The 21,397-nt window shown below is 42.5% G+C and overlaps 2 protein-coding genes across 2 annotated transcripts; both read right to left on the reverse strand.

Moving 5' to 3' along the window:
• Window positions 1-1,434: 1,434 nt before the first annotated feature.
• trabd (TraB domain containing) lies at window positions 1,435-9,480 on the reverse strand. Its single transcript, XM_080504237.1, has 10 exons — window positions 9,423-9,480; window positions 8,692-8,732; window positions 8,401-8,455; window positions 7,377-7,543; window positions 6,951-7,091; window positions 6,354-6,464; window positions 5,568-5,707; window positions 4,464-4,636; window positions 3,777-3,873; window positions 1,435-3,678 (listed from the first exon to the last, which is right to left on the reverse strand). Exons 2-10 carry the CDS (start codon window positions 8,713-8,715, stop codon window positions 3,465-3,467), a joined length of 1,122 nt encoding a protein of 373 aa, XP_080360363.1. The 5' UTR covers window positions 8,716-8,732; window positions 9,423-9,480; the 3' UTR covers window positions 1,435-3,464.
• Window positions 9,481-11,677: 2,197 nt separating this feature from the next.
• On the reverse strand, window positions 11,678-15,520 carry panx2 (pannexin 2; the record flags this gene model as incomplete). The annotated part of the gene is made up of 5 exons (XM_080504235.1): window positions 11,678-11,997; window positions 12,204-12,389; window positions 12,649-12,787; window positions 13,024-14,138; window positions 15,292-15,520. 5 exons carry the CDS (start codon window positions 15,518-15,520, stop codon window positions 11,678-11,680), a joined length of 1,989 nt encoding a protein of 662 aa, XP_080360361.1.
• Window positions 15,521-21,397: the final 5,877 nt, after the last annotated feature.

Here is a 21,397-nt window from a genome sequence, read left to right on the forward strand (position 1 = left end):
TGTCTTAAGAGTATCAGACAAAACACCACAATGGAGACTTGAGATATCGGTGATGCTGTTACTTTTTGGGGGGGGATATTTGACTGTATCATGCACTAAAGGCACATACACATAATATATCAATTTCTATGGAAGCTTAAGTACAGTTTAACTGCTCTGGAGATGTCCTATAACCTCTATTGCGGTCATTGCAGTACTGTTGTGGTTCACAGCATTAGTTAGCGCTATGTTTACATGCTTAAAAAAAAAAAGAATTTAATTGCTCACAATGCATTTTCTATTTATTTGTTTGACATAGAAGAATCATCCACTCCCACCAACATGTAATGTAGAGTATGTAACAAGATGTATTTTTGATATTTCTGCTGTTTTTTTAAACAGGTATGTTGCTGCCATGATGGACCTCATATTTGAGAAAGTGTTTGTGCACCCATAAATGCACTGTTGGCCGTCCCATCCAGTCCCAGAGGATTAAACTGTGCAGTAAGAGTAGCTTGCCAAGGAGGAAGTCATCACCAGATGCGTCCAGGTTCAATCCAGGGCCAGTTTAAATCCTACACCTTTTTTTTTTTTCAATGTGCAAGTCCGGCCCTGTGTTTCAGTTACAAGTTTTTTTTTTTTAATGCACATTGTTTAATGTAAATAAAAGCTTGAACATATCTGCAGAAATGACTCCTGTGGTAGTCATTTTTGGTATATTTATTTGGTTTTGTGAGACTAGACATTTTATTCATGTACACTCTGGGCCACAACACAGAAAAACTTCAATTTAAAGGTTATTATGGCACTATTTCACCTATTCAACCCACTCAAGACGAAATGGGGCTGAATGTGGCCCCTCAGCCAAAATGTGTTTGACACCATAGATTGTTTTTATCAGAATTTGGGTTGATTACACTTAATGCTTTGCTTTATGTTGCCACGGAATCTGCTTTGCCTAAAGATCTGCTCTGATCATTGGTGATACTTTGAGTTTCATGAATTCTAAGTCAAATAAATATAAAAAGAAATATTCAGGTTTGTGTGTCACTACTCTAAAAGTTCAGTAACTTTCTTCTTTTAATGAAATTATGGAGAGATGTTATTTCCCTTTGTTTTCTAATGTTTTGAGATTTGAGATCTTCTGCATTTGTTAAAACCAAAAATAGAGCACAGAACAGCTGGATTGTGTCTTCTGTTGAGCATTTTGATTAGAGAAAATGTATATCTATTGGCCTTTTTTTTTGTATTTATGCCATATAGACCATATATTTTTTTCTTATTAAATGTAATCTCCCCTGTAATGCTTGTGCAGTTCATTTATTTTTATACATGTTATGTTTTTTGGTCCTTTATGCTCAATTTCTATTAACCCAATTGTTACGTATCCATTTCCTGTTTTGATGTGTGTATATTCAAGATCGATTAAGAAAATAAACTAGCACATTGAGGCAAATATACTTTCTTTACTTAAAAGTCCATTATCGAATAAAGACTCAATATTTGGTATGATTAAAAATAAAACATGAGGATACGGGGAAGCAAATGAAAAGGAATACAAGCATTCATAGTTTTCTGGGCAGCTCTCAAGCACGCAGTACATCGAACATTGGTAAATTACATGGGAGAATGACAGAGTTGAGTTTCACTGTATTAAACTGCACATGAACCAAAAGGCTGAACTTCATCTGACCTCTGCATTTTTCAACACCCATATCTCCTCCTTAGGCAAGAGGAGGTATTCAACAGTTGGAAGACTGGTTATCTAAGGTAGCTCTAAGGATGATTAACTGGAAAGTTGTTTACCGGATGGAGCAAATTCTTATCAAGATGTTTCACAATTTATAAAGAGCAAACAAAATCATTTTTGTAAATCCCATAAAAATATCTTGAGTGATTAATGATGCAGTTTTAACAAATTTTCAGTAAGAGCACATCCTATTTTTAATATTCTGTCAATTTTTTTTTTTACAAGTGTACCAAGAAGCTCTATGTACGGGTCAATGTTTCTGGTAATCCTCACAAAAGAGGCGATCTCAGGACAAGGCAGCTGTGATACCAGCATAAGGCTTCATCTCCCGACTCCCAGCAACCTTAACGGTCAGTTCCCTTGACTGCAGGCAAAACAAGTCCATAAACAAATCATAAATGTCAAGTTCAATTCAGCTTCGGATGGCGAGGGGGGAGGGAAAAATCTCGTTTCATTTTCATTACCTCAGTCGCGGATTCCCATTTCACCATCAGACGGGGAAGCAATAATGCATAATCTCTATAAAAGTACAAACAGCTGGTGTGCTGAATGCCAAGACGTTCCACCGTGACGTTCTTCAGAAATGGATGATGCATATTCACAAATATATATCGATGTCAAGTTACGAATCATCACAACAGAGATGAAGATAAATTAAGCCTGCATATGCGAGTGCCTCATATTGGTACGATCGCGTCACTCGGCTCGTCGCGAGGCATCTCACTGCGTTTCCTGCAATCTCTGGTACGTGTATGAAAATCCCAACTGAAATCAACAAGAACAAACTACAAGAACTAGCAACTGTATTTATAAAACAGGCTCATTGTGGGATCTTTAGGGACAGAATCGTAGAAAACTGCATTGACGGTTTGTATGTATAGAAGATGCATATAACTGAAATTGTTTACAGTTCCGTTTAGTACACCGGTAGCCCTTTAAACTGCAATATGAGGCACTTGTCTGTTGATGTTGGCAGGACTGTGCACGTGGGAAATCAAGAGAGTGTATTTAATGCCAATACAGAGTGTGAATTTTGAGGGCTGTGTATATGGGAAAGCAGAAATGACCTTTTCTTGAATTAGATTTTATACATGCACATGATAGCATGTGGGTCACTTTATGCCCCACGATAAAAATGTACATTTTATAGAACACGTTGCCAACATTAATTAAAAAAAAAAATTTAATGTTTCCCTTCCATAAATGCACAAGCATAAGAATCTACTTTATTCTAATAAAGTGCTGGATTGGAACGGGGGAATAATTAACAACAATACCAGCTGTTATCAGAAAGGAATGAAGGAGTCCTGCAAGAAAAAGGCTCCATCATACGAGGGCAGTCGATTGAAGATGAAACCGATTCTTAAAATAAAAACTCTCTCTCTATATATATATTTATATATTAAGCCATTGAAAGGAATGGTTAGAAAAATATCCCAAACAAAATTTTTGGCGTTTGTATGCGAACGAAATGTGAACGAGAACTTAAGAGTACTGTCACGGTTTTCTTTGGCAGTACAGCCCCGCTGCACCTACAGGGACGTCATGATCAGACGAGGGCGGGGGGGGGCGGGGGGGGGGTCTCCGAACCCTCGGAGGTCCTTAGTAGTTCAAAGTGTGGGCTGGTGAACCCTTGACTTCCAGCCTCAGCTCCGTGTTTTTTGTTTCTTTTTGTTTCTTTTAAGGCCATTGGTGGTAGATGCATTGTTTTAAGGGGGGGTGCTGGTCGTGTCCCTCATAGCTCGGAGGAGAGCGGCGGGGGCCGAGCCGGGGGCGGCGGCGGCAGCGGCCACCGCAGCGTGTCCAGTAGCGACTGGACCGTGTGCGAGGACAGCAGGGCTCTGCCGAGACTCCCGCCGACGCGGTAGCAGGTGTATCCCAGCATGCCCACCATGACGCCCTTGATCACCACGCGCAGCACCCAGCCGAACCGCGAGGGAGGAGCGACACTGTGGGGGGGGGGGAAATAAAGAAGAGTCAAAATGACTCCATACCCAGTAACTGACCGCATTGGAAGGAGTTAAAAACTGGGAACGGAGACGGATACCTCATAATCTCATTAATGTTGAGCTGCTTTTCCCAGTTTCTTTCGATCCCGGGGACGTGACCCATCCCCACGACTCCCACCACCACACCAGGCACTTCTACAAAAACAAGCGTTGGTCACATAAGCAGCCTGCGATTCTTAATGGCGACGACGTGCATCGTCTCACTCGTTCTCTTAATGCGGGAGTTCCCAAGTTCCCATTTTAGAAAACGAGAATATTTTCACGTGAGGTTCCATCTTTGGGATGTCAAACACAATTTAGAACAATTTTATAACTGAGAAACTGTCACACTATTACAAAAAAAAAAGTTTAAATGTTCCCTCCTTTGTATGAAACAAAGGAGAAACGCTACCTTAAACATGACTCAGCATTTCCTCTGATGGTATCACTCTGACCACACTGATGACTGGCGAAGCATTAACGCAACACATTCGATGACGGAGCATGACAGCAACGTCTACGTATGTTTTCAGAAAGAACAGCTTGTAATGAAACGCAGTAAAGTTTTTTTTTTTAATTCAGCGTGAAACAATCATAGACTGACCGTCTTTTAACTTTCTTTATAATTCGAAGTGAACGGAATCTGCCTTTAAGTCGGTTTCTGCTGGAGGTCCTTTTCCTCGCCACTGCAGAAATGAGTGACGGTTTTATCAATATGGATGAATATTGAGCCGTGTAAAACTCACTCTGGGCATTAGAGGGCGCTTCCACACAGCGTGTGGCCTGGCGGAGTGTGTGCGTGAGGTAGATGTCTCTTTCAGCCACTATGGTTTGGTGAAGAGCTGGAAACTCCCCGATCATCTCGGACATGGTTTGCTCCAGGAGGTCCTTTTGTTTGCACTTCTCCACGTCTTCTTTACTGAAAGACGACAAACACACCTTGAGTTGGATCTCACAGGGGGAAAAAAAAAACTATTAATGAGACAATAAGATGTTTAAAATGCAGTAAAATCAGCCTTGTTTCTCCTACTATCCGACAGTTTTGGTTGTTTTGTTTGAATAAATACACAAATCCTATTTGCAAGTGTTTTTTTTTTTTTTTTAATGGTCATCAGTGCCCACTGAGAACATTTTAGTCAAATCGATATAGTCATGAACTTCTTTCTTGCAGTTCACAGTCTGCATCAGTGAGAACAAAAAATAAAAAAAAATAGACCTTCAAAACACATTTCCAGACATTTCTTTTTGCGGTTGTTGCTGCGGGCAATGTGATTTCATGCATCAGAGAATCTGACAGCAATTTTAAGTCGGATCCTCAGAGATGCAGTAAGATAAAGACAATCACTTCATGCAGAAAACGTCCAGTCTGATACAAGACATTGAAAAAAAGAGCTGGAAAAAAAATGTGTGGGCGCACATTTGCCTGGTTCTCGTACAATAAGAAAAACACATACACTGTAGCTTCAGGTACCAGCAAGCAAACCACCCCAAAAACTGTATTATGTATGATTTCACATGTAAAAATGTGATATTAAACACTTTAATGTGTTGTGATGGCTTTGCTTTACCAAACCAAATATTTCGGAACCATTTCAGTCTGAAAACACAGAGATACAAGTTATACTTTATGCGAGACACAGACGTCAACAACAGTGAGTGTGAAAGACTTTGTGTTCATGTTGCTGCGAAGCAGTTAGTGTGTGTGTGCTCGCTTGGGGGAAACGCAATTTGAGACTCAAGAGCAACATCAAGAACTTGTATTTTCTTTCTTAAGTGGCAAACGCATTACCAAAACACCGACCCCCCCCCCCTACAAAGTCCCAGCGTGACAGAAAGGGCTCAGTGAATACCTGATTGGATCAGATAGAAAGCAAAGGCCCCAAGCGAGGCGAGCCTTCTGCCACAGACTCAGAGCAGCGATGGCTCTCTTGAACGTCACCGGAATGGGCCTGTCCCCGAGGTGGAATTTACAAAACGGCACCCGGCCGGCCTGTGGAGTGAGGAGAGAAGAAAAGAAGAAAACAAAAATCACAACATTTAGAAATAAAATAATGTAAAAGAACTTTGTAGTTTTGATAGGTTTTAGCGGCATGAAGAAAGGCACACCGCTTTACAAGAGAAGATTTCTTTTTAATAATAATTTTCTCATATAATCAGGTCTAACAGCAAACATTGGGTAATTGTGCATCATCTTTTGTAATTATTCTTTAATGATACCGTCTGGTCCAACGTAATGTTGCTCCATGCAATGACTCATGCACACATTTCTTCCATCCGACTTCATTAGTGAAATTTGCTAAAACATTTCTAAAAATCACAAGAATCTGCGTATATGTTGGAGCTTTGTTATAAGATTGTGGCACAACTATTGAAGTCTGTGTCTCTTTTTGGAACAAGGATTTCGCCTATTTTTCCACACATGTTTAAAAACAGTGACACCCAGAAGGAACTCTAAAACTAATAAAATACCGAGTCGATTTATAATTTGAGGAGAATACATTCGTTGCTAAATGAATTCAAAGTCATAGAGACCAACATCCCAAATTGATGTAAATGACTAAAGCGGGCAGCAGTACAAGGCTGCATTAAAAAAACGTTACTGTAAACAGCAAGAACATGTTTTGTGGCTGGTTTACCTCTTTGAATGCCTCCCTGAACTCTCCTCCGGGTGCCATGCCCAGCTGCTCTGTGATGTGAGCGGACACTTTGAGCAGGAGAATCTGCATGAGGCCCGACATCAGCCCGTTCTGACAAGGAGAGAGAGAATACATTAGCATGCACAAAAAGGCCAGGGAAACTTCTGAGGTCGTTATTTAAATCGGGAGTATTTCAGATGTCTGACAAGTTCTTCTCGTGTCTGAAGATTTTTCAGTCATCCAAGGTCTTGGTTAAGGAACGAGGGGCCAGCCGTCATCCACGAATCCTCCCGACTTCAGAACGCTCGGCTCGGATCAAAATTAAAACGTCTGAAAGCCATTTAAAGCCGCCCGCAGTTTAACTCCTCTTATGTCGGCTCTTGAGTTTTATGAATTAACAGAGTCGTGTTTATGGAAAGCAGACAGACGGAATACACAAAGCAGAAACTAAAAGCTCTTTGTTTGCTTTTGCAACATAGACACAATGGTGTTCACTTCAGGATTGTTTGTGAGAACACGCCACACTGTTTCCCCCACTTTTTTTTTTTTTTTTACATATTTATATACTCAAGTCACCCATCATTCTGAAAGCCCGACCTGCTTGATGGCCTGCTGAACCTTGTCCAGGTTGATGTCTTTGGCTTCCCTCAGCAGGGTACTCTCGTCCATCTTCAACATCGACACCCTGTACTGGCAGAGCTCCACCACGACCACGTCTGGCTGCACAGCGCGGATCGTCTACGTGAGGGAGAGAGAGAGAGAGAGAGAGAGAGAGAGAGAGCGGTGGGCGTGTGAGATAAGAGGCGGCGGCAGAAGACAAGAGAGCAGTTGGGAGGGAAATCAATGTGAAGCAAAAAAAAAAGATAGCACCAACTCAATTACAGCTTAGACAAGGAAACCAGATCATCATTACTTGTGAGACGATATAGCATTTCTCCACATATTACCGCTACAGTCACACTATATAGCAACTCAAAAGCCTTTGTGAGGATTACAGATGCTCCTCATTGCTCGTCTGCTCACCATGGCCACGTCGTTTTTGCTGCTGTCACTGAAATGGGCAGTGCCCACCAGGTACAGGAGGCTGCCATCAGGGGCGGTGAGGCAGGTCACCGTCTCGGGGAGATCGGGGGACGACTGGCGGCGCTGGGCGCGCAGCTGCCAGAGCAGCTCCATCGTTTCACCGTCGGCTACAAAAAGAGACAGACAAAAAGCAATGCCATGCCATAACTAAAGTGATATGCTGAAGGACAATTTCCTTAAATGTATGGCAGGACTGGAAACGATTTATAAACTGCACTGTGAGGAAAATGTTAACAAAACTATAAGCAAGTGCACTGACGTCAAGAGGGAACATTCATAGGATAGGACATGCCTGAAGACTATGAAATACTGCTCCAGGCAGTGAAAGGCCATGGTAGCGAAAAGTGAAACTCTTTACATTGCAAAAAGATTTGGTAAACCAGTTTCATATGACATGGAGCCACAATATGGATCGTGGCAAGTCTAAAGTTTCATAACTGGACTCAAATAATGCACTGGCTATTTAAAGTAAAAGGCATGTAAAGCACATAGTGGAAAAAGAACCCAAAAGTGTTGTGATGTAATAAAACAAGGAACACAAAAGTAGCAGTGCAAGAAGTACCACTTTGATATTTAGTGCACAATATTGTAACATGCAGATTTACTTTAGTGACAATTACAGGGGAGTGGTCTAAGTCTGTGACGTCTTGTTGATATTGCGCATTTCGAAATCTTGTCTCCTCCCCCTCCTCTTTTTAAAAAACCTACATTATTTATTTTATTACCTCTATTCTACTTTGGGTTATATATGTGTACACTGTAGGAGGGTAAGCAAGATGAAATTTTGATTCTATTGTGGGTATGTGCAGCAGAATTGACAATAAAGTTCACTTTGACTTTGAATGACAGGAATATTTACAAAGGAAGTGGCCGCTTTAAAACAAAATAAGTTACCGCATCATCTTAAAACACGCTGCTAAACTTATCTGGAAGAAAACAAAGTGAGAAAACGACAGCAGCTTACAGATCCCCGGAGGTATACAAGGCGGCACATCTTCTGATGGGCCAACGGACTCATCCTGGGAAACATCAAAACAGCAAATATTACACAACAGAAGCTTTGTTGACTTCATCAGAAGATTAGGTGATTGCTATTGTTCAACTGCAGTTTGTGAAAGACTTGAGTCCCCTCAGTGGTGATTGTGAAACGACTTAAGCAGGTTAGCAAAAAAAAAAGGAGGAACAAACAATGCATCGCCCAAAAGACACATAAAGGTTTCCTATCTTGGGAACTCTTGGCAATATTTCAACCAACCTCTGAATTGTTGTCCTGCTCCATGATCGAGGCTCTGAAAGCTGCGTGTGAGACAGAGAGCAGAGTCACTGGATCACAGCTGACGGTGAATTTACGGAAACAGCTGCTGACTTGTTCAAAAAGCACCATAAACACATCAGTGCAATCCAACGTGGAGACCCGTACGAGGAATAAGCAAACGACGCAACGCCAAATGGCATCGCATAAGAAGGTAGACAGTTACGTGAAGCACTGTGCACCTGAAGCAGAAGTGACAGTAGAAGGTTTACAAAGGACTGGGAAATCTAGACATTATCTTGCTGGTGGCCCAAGCGTCTCTTGCTAGCTACCGGTGTTTCGGATTGACTGGTATCCTTGTTAACTGGTGACCGACGTCCTTTTTGCGTCGTCGTTGCTCAAACCCGAAGCTGTCCTGGCGAACGCCGAATTACCGCATTCACAATAAAGTTTATAGCGCCGGACGTCTCGCGAGTTTTATTTTACCGGCGTCTGTCGTTTCTCGCAGTAAAGACTGGACGCCGATCACCGGTTAACACGCAAACCAGTTAATGCGAAACACCGGGTGTTACAGCTAATTCAAGCTAATGTAGGATAGCAACTCCGGTACGACTTCAGTCAAATCACACACGATGAGGCAAGAATGTGTAATGAACAAATGCTGACTCTTTCAGATAGTAACTACATAGTGACATAATCGATAGTTGTCCATAAAGAATGTATCTCGTACTCACTGAAAAAGCCAGCCCGTCCACGGAGAGAGCTTCTTCGGTAGTGCGGCAGGCAGCAGCACGACTGATAGCGCTGACAGCCGCGGTGCATTCTGGGCCGTGTAGTCATTGATCCATGGGAATCGCAACACGTGTTTCAACATTTTTATTTATTTAATCGGGAAAACGTTTCAGCGTGATAACAGTTTACACGTGACGATCGAAACCTGGTCCTCTTCTCCAAATATTGTCTATATATTCCCATTGGTTTAAGTCTCTGCAACAATCCTGACGTGAACTGAAACAGAAAATCAGATAATAAGCGGAGCTGTGTAACAACTCTTATGCTCACTAGTGATACTTGTCTTAAAGTGCTTTCGGATGCATTTTAGTGTGCTTGAGTAGTCTCACAGTGGGATATTGAGCCATAGATGGAGTATCACCAAAACATGAAGTGAAAATTCCCCAATCCCGTGATTTTTGATTGTGCGCTTTATTTCATTGCTCCAGAGGATAAAATGAGCAAGGTGTGGATAGGTGTACCTATACTGTATGTAGGCCCCTGGCAGCAGGACTAAAGTTCTACAGTAGATGTCATGTGTCTTTATTTAAGTTTCTGTGATCATGAATGAACGCACTAAGAATATGCATATGTGGCGGCTGTGGTAACCACTCATCCCATGTACAAAAGGGATAACATATTGAATATGGTTCAGTTTACTTTAAATATCAGACCAACTATTCTAACTACTTGTTCCCATCATGTTATATATTTTTTTGTATGTCCCTTGAACTGCTCTGCTCAAAATGTAGATAGTGTGCAACCAGCATATACTTAGGTCATCTTGTAATAAACCTGCTCAAATCAACATCTACTCGTCAATTTACTTCACATTACAGCACTTCACCAAGAAGCCAGTCGGATACAAATGCCATGTACTCGACCATTAAACCCAGCATCATTTTCCATGAAAGAGCTGCTATTATAACTTGCACATCCATACTTATTGGATCCTCTAGAGCAGGGTTTTTCCAAGTGTGGGAGGATGAGCCCCTCCTCGCGGAGCTTGAACTACACCAGTATTCGTCATATATCTCATGCCAAGTAGACATTTCTGGGTGAATGCCAGATTTTCTAATCCTTTTTCACAAGCTAATATTGTTCATGGTTGTTGGAATCCTGAGGCATTTAAAGTATATCTCTTTTCATGCTCAGTTCTTGCAGCAGTTATGTATTTTCTCATTTCAATTGGTTTCTGTTTTACTCATCACTTACTTCTTTTTAATTGTGATTTTTACTCAAAAAGTCATATTGATAAAAAGCCCAGTTATGCACCCATCTCCATCCCCACTATAAACCTCAAAACCACCAGCGAGGGTGTCTCTCTCTGAGTAGTACTGAAGTTTCGCTTTCTCTCAGTCAATTTCATTATCATTATAAAGCCTGCTGTCCCTTTTCAAAGATGCCAATTCACCTCATTGTATCTAACGTGCAAATATAGTCAAAATGTCAATCGTGTTTTTAAGCAACCGTGAAATGGCAATGGTATGCCATAAAATCTGTTTTATAGCTTAAACACCCCACAAACACTGAGTCATATACAGTGTCTATACATGTATAGCAATTTGTGGATTATGATGCCATAAGCGCATTCATTATTGCCACAAATATATTGTGATCGCTTGCATATTAATTGTGCGGATCTTAACAAGTGTATTGCATGAGCTACGTTTCTACTTGGCTATTGGGATAAAGGGACTAAGCATTATCATGTGTATATAAACTACATTGTTTTAAGCCATAATGCGGTCCTCTGTGCAGACATGCATTATTAAGGTGCCTGCCTTTTTTTTTTTTTTTTCTAAATTATTATTATTATTACTATTAGAAAGTTCACTTATCTTTCACTACCATTTATGTAGTCATCAGTACTATTTGACCCTGCACTGTAGCACCCTGTTGAATTATATCACTGCTGGTTTCATTTGTGGGTGATTCACGTTACACGGTCATCCTGAGACATGAATGTGACACCATTTCCCACGATAATACATTGTCTAACACTGGTATCAGATCATCGTTTTCATCTTTTGTTCAGGACCGCCACGGTTTGCCATGTCATCTGCTCGTCATACTACCTCTACTGGACAACCCAGACCACCCATCACGTTAGTGTGTGAGTTAATCTAAATAGAAAAGGTGGCTGTTGCTAGCAAGGTGACTGACGTCGCTGTCGTGTGAGTAGAGTGCAGTGTCAAGGAGAGAAATCGGTCCGCCTTCAACACTCTCCGGCCGCAATGAGCTCCCCGGGTCTCTCTGCCAGCCTGTCCCGTCTGTTTCCTTCATCCTCCTCTTCCTCGAAGAGAGTGTGATGTATGCTCAGCAGCTGGTGCGTCGGGGCTCTGGTCATGGGCGGTGATTGAGACCCCGGGTTTTCCGCCTGGACGAGTGGTTCCGTCTGAGGAGGGGACGACTTGGGGCTCAGGGCGTCCTCGCTGGAGGGCGGGTTGGGGCTGACTCCGTTCACGTAGGTAGTGGTGGGCAGCGTCACGGTAGAAAAGGCAGTGGCGGTTGATTCTGGAGTGCACACCTTGGTCTCTAAACACACACGAAGAGAAAGTCAACCTCTGAATTGAGAACGGTGGCCCTTCAGGGTTGCAATTTGCTGTTGCCGTTCCCATATGTCCAAATACGGGACACATCCCGGACAAGTTGTCAGTCCATCACAGGGCAAACACAGAGAGAAACACAACCACAACCGAACACATGCAACAGATAAGGGGACTGTACAGAGCTTTACTTACCTGTAATTGCTCCAGACACATGGACAATGGTGTGCGTCCCTTCGAGAAACACTGCGTCAATGTTGTGCTCAGATGGCAGAGGCGCTGTGATCACAGCCTCCACCTTGGGTTTACGAATTGTCAGCATGTACGGATGGACATCCAGCGAGAAGTTGCGCGTGTGCTTTTTCTCCATCCCACTTAAATCTGCCATAAAAACAGGATAGTGCAACTTAAAATGGGGTATATTCATAAAATAGCACCATTTAATTCTCCCATTGAAACAGCCTCACTCATTATCTGTATCTTTCTGCCATCGAAATATTTACTTATATCATTGTTAATATAGAAAAGGGAACTCATTTGTGTCTTCAGACTGTTTTACTCAGTTTCAGTTGTTATATCAAACAAAAAAATGACAACATACATATAAATGCTATTTTAAATGTTCGGTGTCCTTGTTTACCTTTTGTTGAAGGTGTATGCTGTGTGCTCTTGTTGTCCAGAAGAGGAGCCATGAAGCTGTCTGCCACAGTTTTTCTTCTGACAGGTTTGAGTTTTTCAGCCTTGGTGTTATTCTCCAAGCGTGTCATGGCGAGGGGTTCCTTTACAAATGACATCAAACACAACAGTCTGAGTGTGACAGCTGAGACGATATACGACCAAAGGAATTAAAAGACATCTTCAGTGAGAGAGCGATTTGAAAAGGGTTATGTTCAGTGTGCTCTGCTGAAAAAAAATGTCATGCAACAAGTATTTTGACTCCATTCTTCCATCCTGTGAACAATGTTTCTGATATACAAATCGGAAAGTGGAAGTCGTTCCCATGCAGACGGTTTACCTTGAACGGCTGAGGAAGAGGATTCGAGGACGAGATCCATTTAATCTTCTTGCGAGGTCGTTTGATGACAAGAGGCTCGGCGCCCGTCTCCCCCACCCCGAGATCAGAAGGATCCATGTTAGGATCAATTGTTTGAATCCCAGACTCCCTCACAGTGGGCGTAGCGTCATGGTTCGACTGCGCGAGCGCAGCCAGCAGCTGCCTGACGACATTGTCGTACATGAGGTCGCTCTCATTGGTGATGAAGTCCAGCCGGTTCAGCGACTTGATGTGGTCCCTGTTCTCGTTGCAAAACATGGCGAGGATGTTAATGTCACAGAACTGGGACTTCTGCCAGCGTCGCCGCGTCTTAATGCCGACTTTGTGCAGTTTGTCAAACACGAAGTTGGACTTGCGCACCACAAACAAATGCAGCAAGTTGATCAGGATGATGAGGTTTATGGTGCAGAGCAGCGCGATATCCACCGCAGCCATGATGCGCTGCAGCTGCACGGCAGGCAGTTTACAGTTCACCCTGAGCTTCAGCTCTGAATAGCTGCTAATGTCCGGGGGCTCGCCGAGCGCACAGGTGAATTCATTCTGCCTCTGGCGGGCATAGTAGGCGCTCAGGTAGGAAATGGGGATGGAACTGAGGCAGATGATGGCCAGGTGGCGTGCCAGGTAAAGCTTGGCCAGGAAGTTGCTTTGGCCCCGTCTCTCCAAATACTTCTCAAAAAGGTTCTGCTCGGGGCTCTTCTCCTTTTCGGCGTTTTCGATGATCTCCCTCCTCTCCCGCTCAGTTATGCCCGGCCCTTTGGACTGGATCTGCTTCTCGATCTTTGGGGCTCTGCCCTCCGCGGCTCGATGATAGCAATTGTCAATCTCTTGGAGCAAGAAATTCAATTCAGAAGTGAGTCGTGTGGAGGCGAGGAACTCCCAGCTTAAAGCGGGAATGTACATAATTCCCGTAAAGGCCAGCAGGGCGTAGGGGAGAAACTTGTGCTCAAACAGTGAGGGCCAAAGGTGAGACTCCACACCGGGTGTAGCGTCACGAAGCTCCGTCCAGCAGTAGCCTCTTGCATACAGTGCCTGGTCTCGAGTGAAGTTGTGCGGTGTGTAACAGTATATGGACTCCTCTGAGGAAAGCACAGGGCGAAGAAAATCTGTGAAACGTTTAGTTCTTTCTTCATCTTTTCTTTTTTTGCATCTGATCACACATTTCAAATATGTAACTATAAGTCTAACATTACAATGCCCAGAGTCTGTCTAAGAAAACCATTTGAGATTATAGACAAATAAAAACCAACATTTTTTTAAATTTTTTTTTTTTTTACAATTTCATCAAGACCACTTATTTTGAATCACTTATTACCTGATACATCTTAAAATGTGAAAGAGTTTCACCATCACATGAATTTATCTATTGAACTATATTATATATTATATTATATCATTAAGAATATGGTCGTAGAACTTAGATCCAAATGTGGCTCAAGTAAAATTTGTATTAATTCTGGTCAATTCATCACAGGGCTTTTCATCAAACCCTATGGATGAGTTACACTCTCCATCTAAATGAACATGCATGATTTTCGATTGTGTGAAGAACTGAAACCACAGTACCTGGAGGAAACACCTCCAGGTGTAATTGACTATTTAAAGCTGATATGATATGATGGACACAGATTTCTGTCTTCACTTTGTGGAAGTGGATTAGTTACAACCACTTATAATAATTTATAAAAAATGGTCAGAAAAGACGACCGTTACTACAAAAATCTTCGACTTATTTGGACGCCGACTCTGTTTTAGTGCCAGATTTAAATGCTAGTCCCAACTGGTTAAATGTGGCTATGTGCTGCAGAGAGTCTGACTCAGCAATAAACTAAATGCCCCCCCCCATCCATCGCTTCACTCTGCCTTCTTAACAAACACTTCCCTCTTCCCTCCACCGAGGAATCACCCCATTTGTTTTTATCTCCAGTCGCCTCTTCTCCCTCTTTCACACTGTCTTTTAGTCCTTTCAGCTTTCTTCCTTATGCAATACTCTTCTTTTGCTCTCTGCCTCTTTAATTTATTTTTACTGTGAACTATCAAAACCGGCACGGCAGGATTGCACAGTGGCTGTGTGTATCCTTGTCACGGTTTAATGTTAGCAAAAGTGTATAATACAAACGGCTGAGTACTATTTTGTCACATACTTTACTTTGAGTCTGGTTGGTGGCATGAGAGCGAACAGCTGCCGTGTTGTTTTGGCAATGCACCCCATCTAGTGGAGGACCATCTCACCTGCAAAGTTCCTTGTGAAGACGAGGGTGACCAGCAGGATGGGGATGATGACCGTCCCTATGGTAACGACACGATCAAAGGGCAGCTCCAGTTTGAGCTGCACCATGAGGCCGGCCAGCGCCCCGCCCTTCTCGTCCTGAGAGGAGCCGGGCAGGATGAGCTCCTTCAGCTTCTCGCCCGCGAGCAGAGCCGTGGCCATGTCTAAGTTCTGATCGAGGATGTTCTGCATCCGGGAAAAAGCGAGGGCGCGCACTTACAACCCCCGCCTCCCGAAGCCGAGGGGACGCCGGGTGCTCCCTGCCGGAGTTACGTACGGCCGGACACAATTTGATGCACACATGCGCTGGAGTGTGAACGTGTGTTTGACTTCAGCCTCTGCCAGCATTTGTTGGAAAGTAGCAGGTCTGTGGTCTTCGGGGAGTTGCAGCGGTCCGACGGCTGCATGCAGTTGTTTCCGCTGAAGAAGACGGGACGTCTAAAAGCACAACTCCTTACTCGGGCTCCTCTGTGTGCATCCCCTGGATTCGCTCCGTCTCTTCAGCGTCTGGCCTCGGTCCACACACTCTGTGTGGCAGGTTGAGGAATGAGCCGAGTTTAGGAAGTGTCCTTGTGCTCCTCGGGGAAGGTGACGGTTTGCTGAAGACTGGGAATGTGCGCTTCAGTCTTCCTACAACAAATAGAAGCAAGTAGTTGCATTATAGCATGTACATTTAAAAAATTTTTTTTATAGAAGTACAAGATCAAACAACAGATAGATAGAAGTTCGTATTCTCTCTTTTTTTTCCTTGGCAAAGCTCTACTACAATGCAGGAATATTGTTATTGAGGATTAATCCTCCTTCTCTGACCAGTCAAGTGTGGGAATGTGGTTACAGTGCTGGTCTTTGATCAGGCAAGGGCACGAAAGGTTGCGTTTTATTCCCTGGAGATGATGGTAAACTGAAATTCCATCAAAATGAAAACATTTTTTTTCCATACAATTTCAACAATGCTATGTAACAGTCTTGTTTTTGTTATTTTTATCTTGGCAAAGTGACTGTAATCCGTCTCCTGTTCCCTTTACGCTGCCTCTGATCATGACTTCTGTGGAACAGCATGTTCACAATAGCGTGACAATGTAAATCTGATCAGGGGCATTAGGGGAATGTCTTGTGTGTAAATGAGACTCATGTGGACGCATACACATAGACACAAGCGTACCTTCTGGTTCAATGTTGTAATTATGCATCGCGGATTGGTGCAGGCTGCATGCTCATTGCACATGAAGGTTACGTGAACGTCCTTTGTCGGGAGAGAATACGTCACCTCTTGCCATCAACAGTTCCCTTTCCCTCGCTTTTCTTCCTCTTCCCCCCCCCCTCCCTCTGTCCCTTACACAGTCTTCTATTATTTTGCAAAAAAAACCCAAGATTTTCTGTAAAATTCACAAAACCCAGGCCGTCTACACAAGGGCAGGAAAAAGCCGCCAAGGAGGATAGTAACCTTAAGATCACAGTTTCATAAGTAGGACGTGTTCAACACACGGTGTGGCACAGAAAGGTCACAGTGAAAGGACTATTTTAAAATATTAATAGAGAACCAAATTCAAGGTTCTGCGTGTTAATGCTGAGATCATGGAGTAAGTGCAGTTATACCTTAGAAAGAGAACAGGATGTCCCTTGTAGTATAGACGTCCCTCTGAATCCCCACCCCCCCACATTACGGCTTGATGACATTGAAGGCAACTTTATCAACATCCTCAAGGAAGATCAGGGGAGAAGTAAAGTTTGAATAATTTACATTTAAAGGGGCTGAGGCTTGATGTTTTTCGGAGTCAGATAGAGGCGGTGCTGCCGTCTGTGAGCTGTTGGCCCGACTCCAGCATAACAGATTATGCCTCTCAGTTGGGGCAATGTTGGAGAGGGAATCCCACATTCCTCGGCTACGGTGACCAGCGCAGCCGGCCATGAAGAGGGAAAGCAAGGCACCGGGGCAAAAACTGGAGGAAAGCACTTCCATTCATTCATTCATTCATTAATAATGCAATACGGGCTGAAGAGGGAAGAACTTTAAGGATGAATATGACACTTCTCAGACACGGATCAGTAATACCCTATTTTGCCAAAAGTATTCGCTCGCCTGCCTTCACATGCATATGAACTGAGTGACATCCCCTTTGAAAAGCCTAGGATTTAATAGGACGTTGGTTTGACACCTTCACTTCTTCTAGGAAGGACTTTCACAAGATTGAGGAGTGTTCTTGGGAATTTGTTTTCTCATTTTGGAGGTGAGACACTGATATGGGACGAGAAAGCCCGGTTCGAAGTCTCCGCTCTTGTTCATCCCCAATGGTGTTCTGTCAGGTTGAGGTCAGGACAGTAAACCCAGATCAACCAGATCTTTATGGACCTTGCCTTGTGCCCTGATGCAGTCTTGTTGGAACAGGAAGGGGCCATCTTCAAACTGTTCCCACAATCTTGGAAGCATCAAATTATCCATTTTGGTAAACTGAAGCCTTCAGATTATTTTACTGGAATAAAGGACCGAGAGTAAACAACCCCACATCATTATCCCCCCCTCTACCAAACTTTACACTCAGTACAATGCAGTCGGACAAATACCAGCCTCCTGGTAACCTCCAAACCCAGAATGTCCATCAGATAGCCACATAGGGAAGCGTGACTGGTCTCCACTGTTCTTAAAGTCTAGCAGAGGTGTGCTTTACACCACTGCATCACAGAAGCTTAAACTGAGCAAATACTTTTGGCAATTTGGTGTGTATTTCCAGAGATGTTGTGTATCCCATGAAGTTGACACTTTCAGTGTCAATTAATCCCTTAAAGGAAACACCACCGGGGGTGGTATGTATGTTTGCAGGATGAGAAGATCATGATGTTCTCGTCATGCCTGTGGTGGTGATGGAGCTTCACGCTGCTGTCCGCGAACAGGTCCGCCGGTCCAGAGCGGCGGGACAAGACTCCACTTCCACCACGGACATCGCGTTGCGGTGTGTTTGCAGCTGCCTTGCCGGTGACGTGACGTTTCAGCACCTGAGCGGCGGACAGCTCCCGAACGGACGAGCCTGGGACACGTTGTTGCGATCCAGTGTGTGTGTGTGTGTGTGTGTGTGTGTGTGTGTGTGTGTGTGTGTGTGTGTGTGTGTGTGCGCGCGCGAGAGAGAGCGAGAGAGATAGAGAGGGAAGAGGAGACGCTACCTGCACCAGCTGTCTACCTGTCCACAGATCGCCGCCACATTTCCTCCAGCAAAGAAACCATGTGCACGCATTAATGAAAAAAAAAAAAAAAAACCCAATAAACAAATAATAATAATAATTAGAAAATCCACTCACCGCTTTGCGTTGCATCTCTCGGCACGGTAAGAGTTAATCTGCAGTGCGGGCGAGCAGCTACAGCATGTAACGGAGCACACCGGTTTGTTCCGCCTTTCCCCCCCCCCCAGCTCATCTCCCTCCAACCCTCTTCCTCTTCCTCCTCCTCCTCCTCCTCTCTCTCCTCCCTGCCCTGCCTCCTCTTCAGAAACGAGGGATGAGATAACACGTGAAGATCACATCACCTCCCTGCTGTGACTGCGCTGCAACAATGGCCTGTTGTTGACAAACGTGCATCCGCGTGGGAGTGACAGTCCAAATAAAGTAAAATGCGTCGCTATCAAAAACGTGAACGTATATCATTTATTAACCAAGTCATAAACCCGCACTTGCTCGAGTCATTTGCTCCAACCGAACTCGAAGGCAGTGCCCAGCTTCCTTTGACTTTGGATAGGTTCGTCCAACCTGCTCATCACGTGTGAGTGTGGGATCTTCCACACAAACACACCGACAGCAAGTGGAAAAGAGGCCTGTCATTCAAAACCAACTGGGTGTGGCAGTAAGATTTGTTTCTGAATACATTAACTTCTTTTCAAAAGTTTAGCTGCTTGAATATTTAGTGCAGGGTTGTCAAATTTTAGTCGAGGGGTCACATTCAGCCATGATAAGATTTAAATTTAAACTTTACAGCTTTTCTTCTGAGTATTCATTTTGAACATGTCTATATTAAATATAGTAAATATGGCATATATAGTAAATAGTAAATAGTAAATATGTAAAATAAATGTAGTAGTAAATATAGTATATTTACTATAAAAACCAAAACAATTAATCAAGAAAATTACTATAATATCAACATGAAGCCATTTTTAACAAAACCTTCTGGCGCAATATACAGTGAAATGTCTCCTAATCTTAAAAGATTTGTTTAAAATACGTCAATCTTTTCTTTGAAATGTTTACAATGTGCTTGGTCGTTTTGATCGGATGGGTGTCTTAATGTGATTTAATATCATCATGTTATAATTAGTCTATTCAGGTAATTATTGGTCCAAATTAGCTTTAATGTTAGAATTAGTTTGGACAAAGAGGTATGAATGTTTTTTTAACAAGCCTTTTTGAAATGTAATGAAAAATACTTTCAACAAAAACGTGATCCTAATTTCTCTTTGAATATTCTTGTGTCAAATTCAACAACAACAAAAAAAAAAAACATAGCTAATCCTGTTAGTCACAAGATTTTTGCTTCTCCAAGCTCAAGATTTCTGCTTTTGTGACTTCGATGTTGATACAGTTTCATTTGCAGTAGCAGTCCAGAATGAATCCTCTGAAAGTCCATGTTTGACTCATAGGTCACATATGTGATACCCTATTGTTTTGAAGAGTCTTGGTCAATCAAGAGATCAAAGATCAAAAGACTTGTTGGAATAATAGAGTCCTGAGTGTCATACAAAGAGCCTCCGTTGGATTAAATCACTCTCATCTAAAGTGTAAGAGACTTGCTTGAAGAAAGCGTGTCTTATTATACAAAACGTGTTAAAAGAGGTTCAAAACGATCCAGTTTTAAATCCAAGATTCCAAGTCAAGTTTAAACTGAATGGATTTCAAAGAGTACAGATGCAGTTTCCAAAGAGTCTAAAGTGATCTAGGTTTTAAAGATTTTAAAAGAATCTGGGTCTGTTAGTCTTTTTTTGTAAATTTCTATTAATATCCATAAACAGTCACATCGTCATTCAAAATTGAGCTCCCTGCTGGATTTATGGTTGTAGCCACACAGGAGTACACGTGACTGAGCAACTAGTCCTTTTTTTTTTTTTTTAATGCTCTCCAACCGGTTCCTGCCGGTTTGGGAAACCACTCGTCACTACGTCTGCTTCCAAATATAGTCTCTGTGTGTGCGTGTGTGTGTGCGCGCGCGCGTGTATCAGCCTCCCAGTCATGGTGCTGGTAAGAGAAACAATAAAGGATATGAGGTTAGGAGATGTACTCCATGTTAACAAGCCTTTACTACATTCATGTCACGTACTTTCCCACGATGACAAGGTGCTTTTAATGACTCCTTGTTAAGAAGAAAAGGTGATGCGTAAAACGGTCCACAAGGATGGGGTGTAGCTCAAGAGTGCAGTCAAATCAAATTAATGACATCTTAGTGTTTATTATCAATAAGACCACTGTTTCAATTTCTAAGTAAGAAAATATTCATGCATAGCTTCTTTTTTTTTTTTTTGCAGTTATACATACAAATCTAACTTAACTTGTCCTGTCATTTTAGCGAGATATCTTAAAATAGGAGCGTATAACTGAGCAGCATTCACTCAAAAGATATTTTCAGGTGCATGATAGTGTTTTCTACACGTTGCCATTCAGGCATAAATGATGAATCTCAATATTTTATTCAATTGCCATCAACAAGCAACAACGACCAACAAAAAATACACACACACACACACAGTGATTTAGATGCACAGAATGGCATTTTATTCATAATGCAGAATATCATTACAATTCTTCACATCTGTTAATACTTCGATTCCACAGTAACAAACAGGACCTGTTCTAAAAAAACAAAAAAATATAAACAAACCTTCAGAAACATTACGATGCAAAGAAAAGAAAATACAAAAATTGTATAGCATCATAAAAACTAACTTACAAACATGAAATTGCTGAGATAACTTACCATCACTTTATGCTATTTAAAGACAAATGGCTCATCTAAATGTTTGGTGAATTTTTATATTTGTGGGAAAAAAACTAACAGGAACCAAGTGGAACATGGTGAGGAAGAAAAAACAGATA

The sequence above is a fragment of the Blennius ocellaris genome (genome assembly GCF_963422515.1).
Source record: "Blennius ocellaris genome assembly, chromosome: 11".
Classification (NCBI taxonomy): domain Eukaryota; kingdom Metazoa; phylum Chordata; class Actinopteri; order Blenniiformes; family Blenniidae; genus Blennius; species Blennius ocellaris.

Excerpts from the sequence above, each read along its gene's own strand:
- trabd (XM_080504237.1), bottom strand. The coding sequence starts at position 8,715 with ATGGAGCAGGACAACAATTCAGAG. Across the intron at positions 5,708-6,353 it reads TCAGGGAGGCATTCAAAGAG|GCCGGCCGGGTGCCGTTTTG; the intron begins GTAAACCAGCCA and ends CTCACTCCACAG. Across the intron at positions 3,679-3,776 it reads AACATTAATGAGATTATGAG|TGTCGCTCCTCCCTCGCGGT; the intron begins GTATCCGTCTCC and ends CCCCCCCCACAG.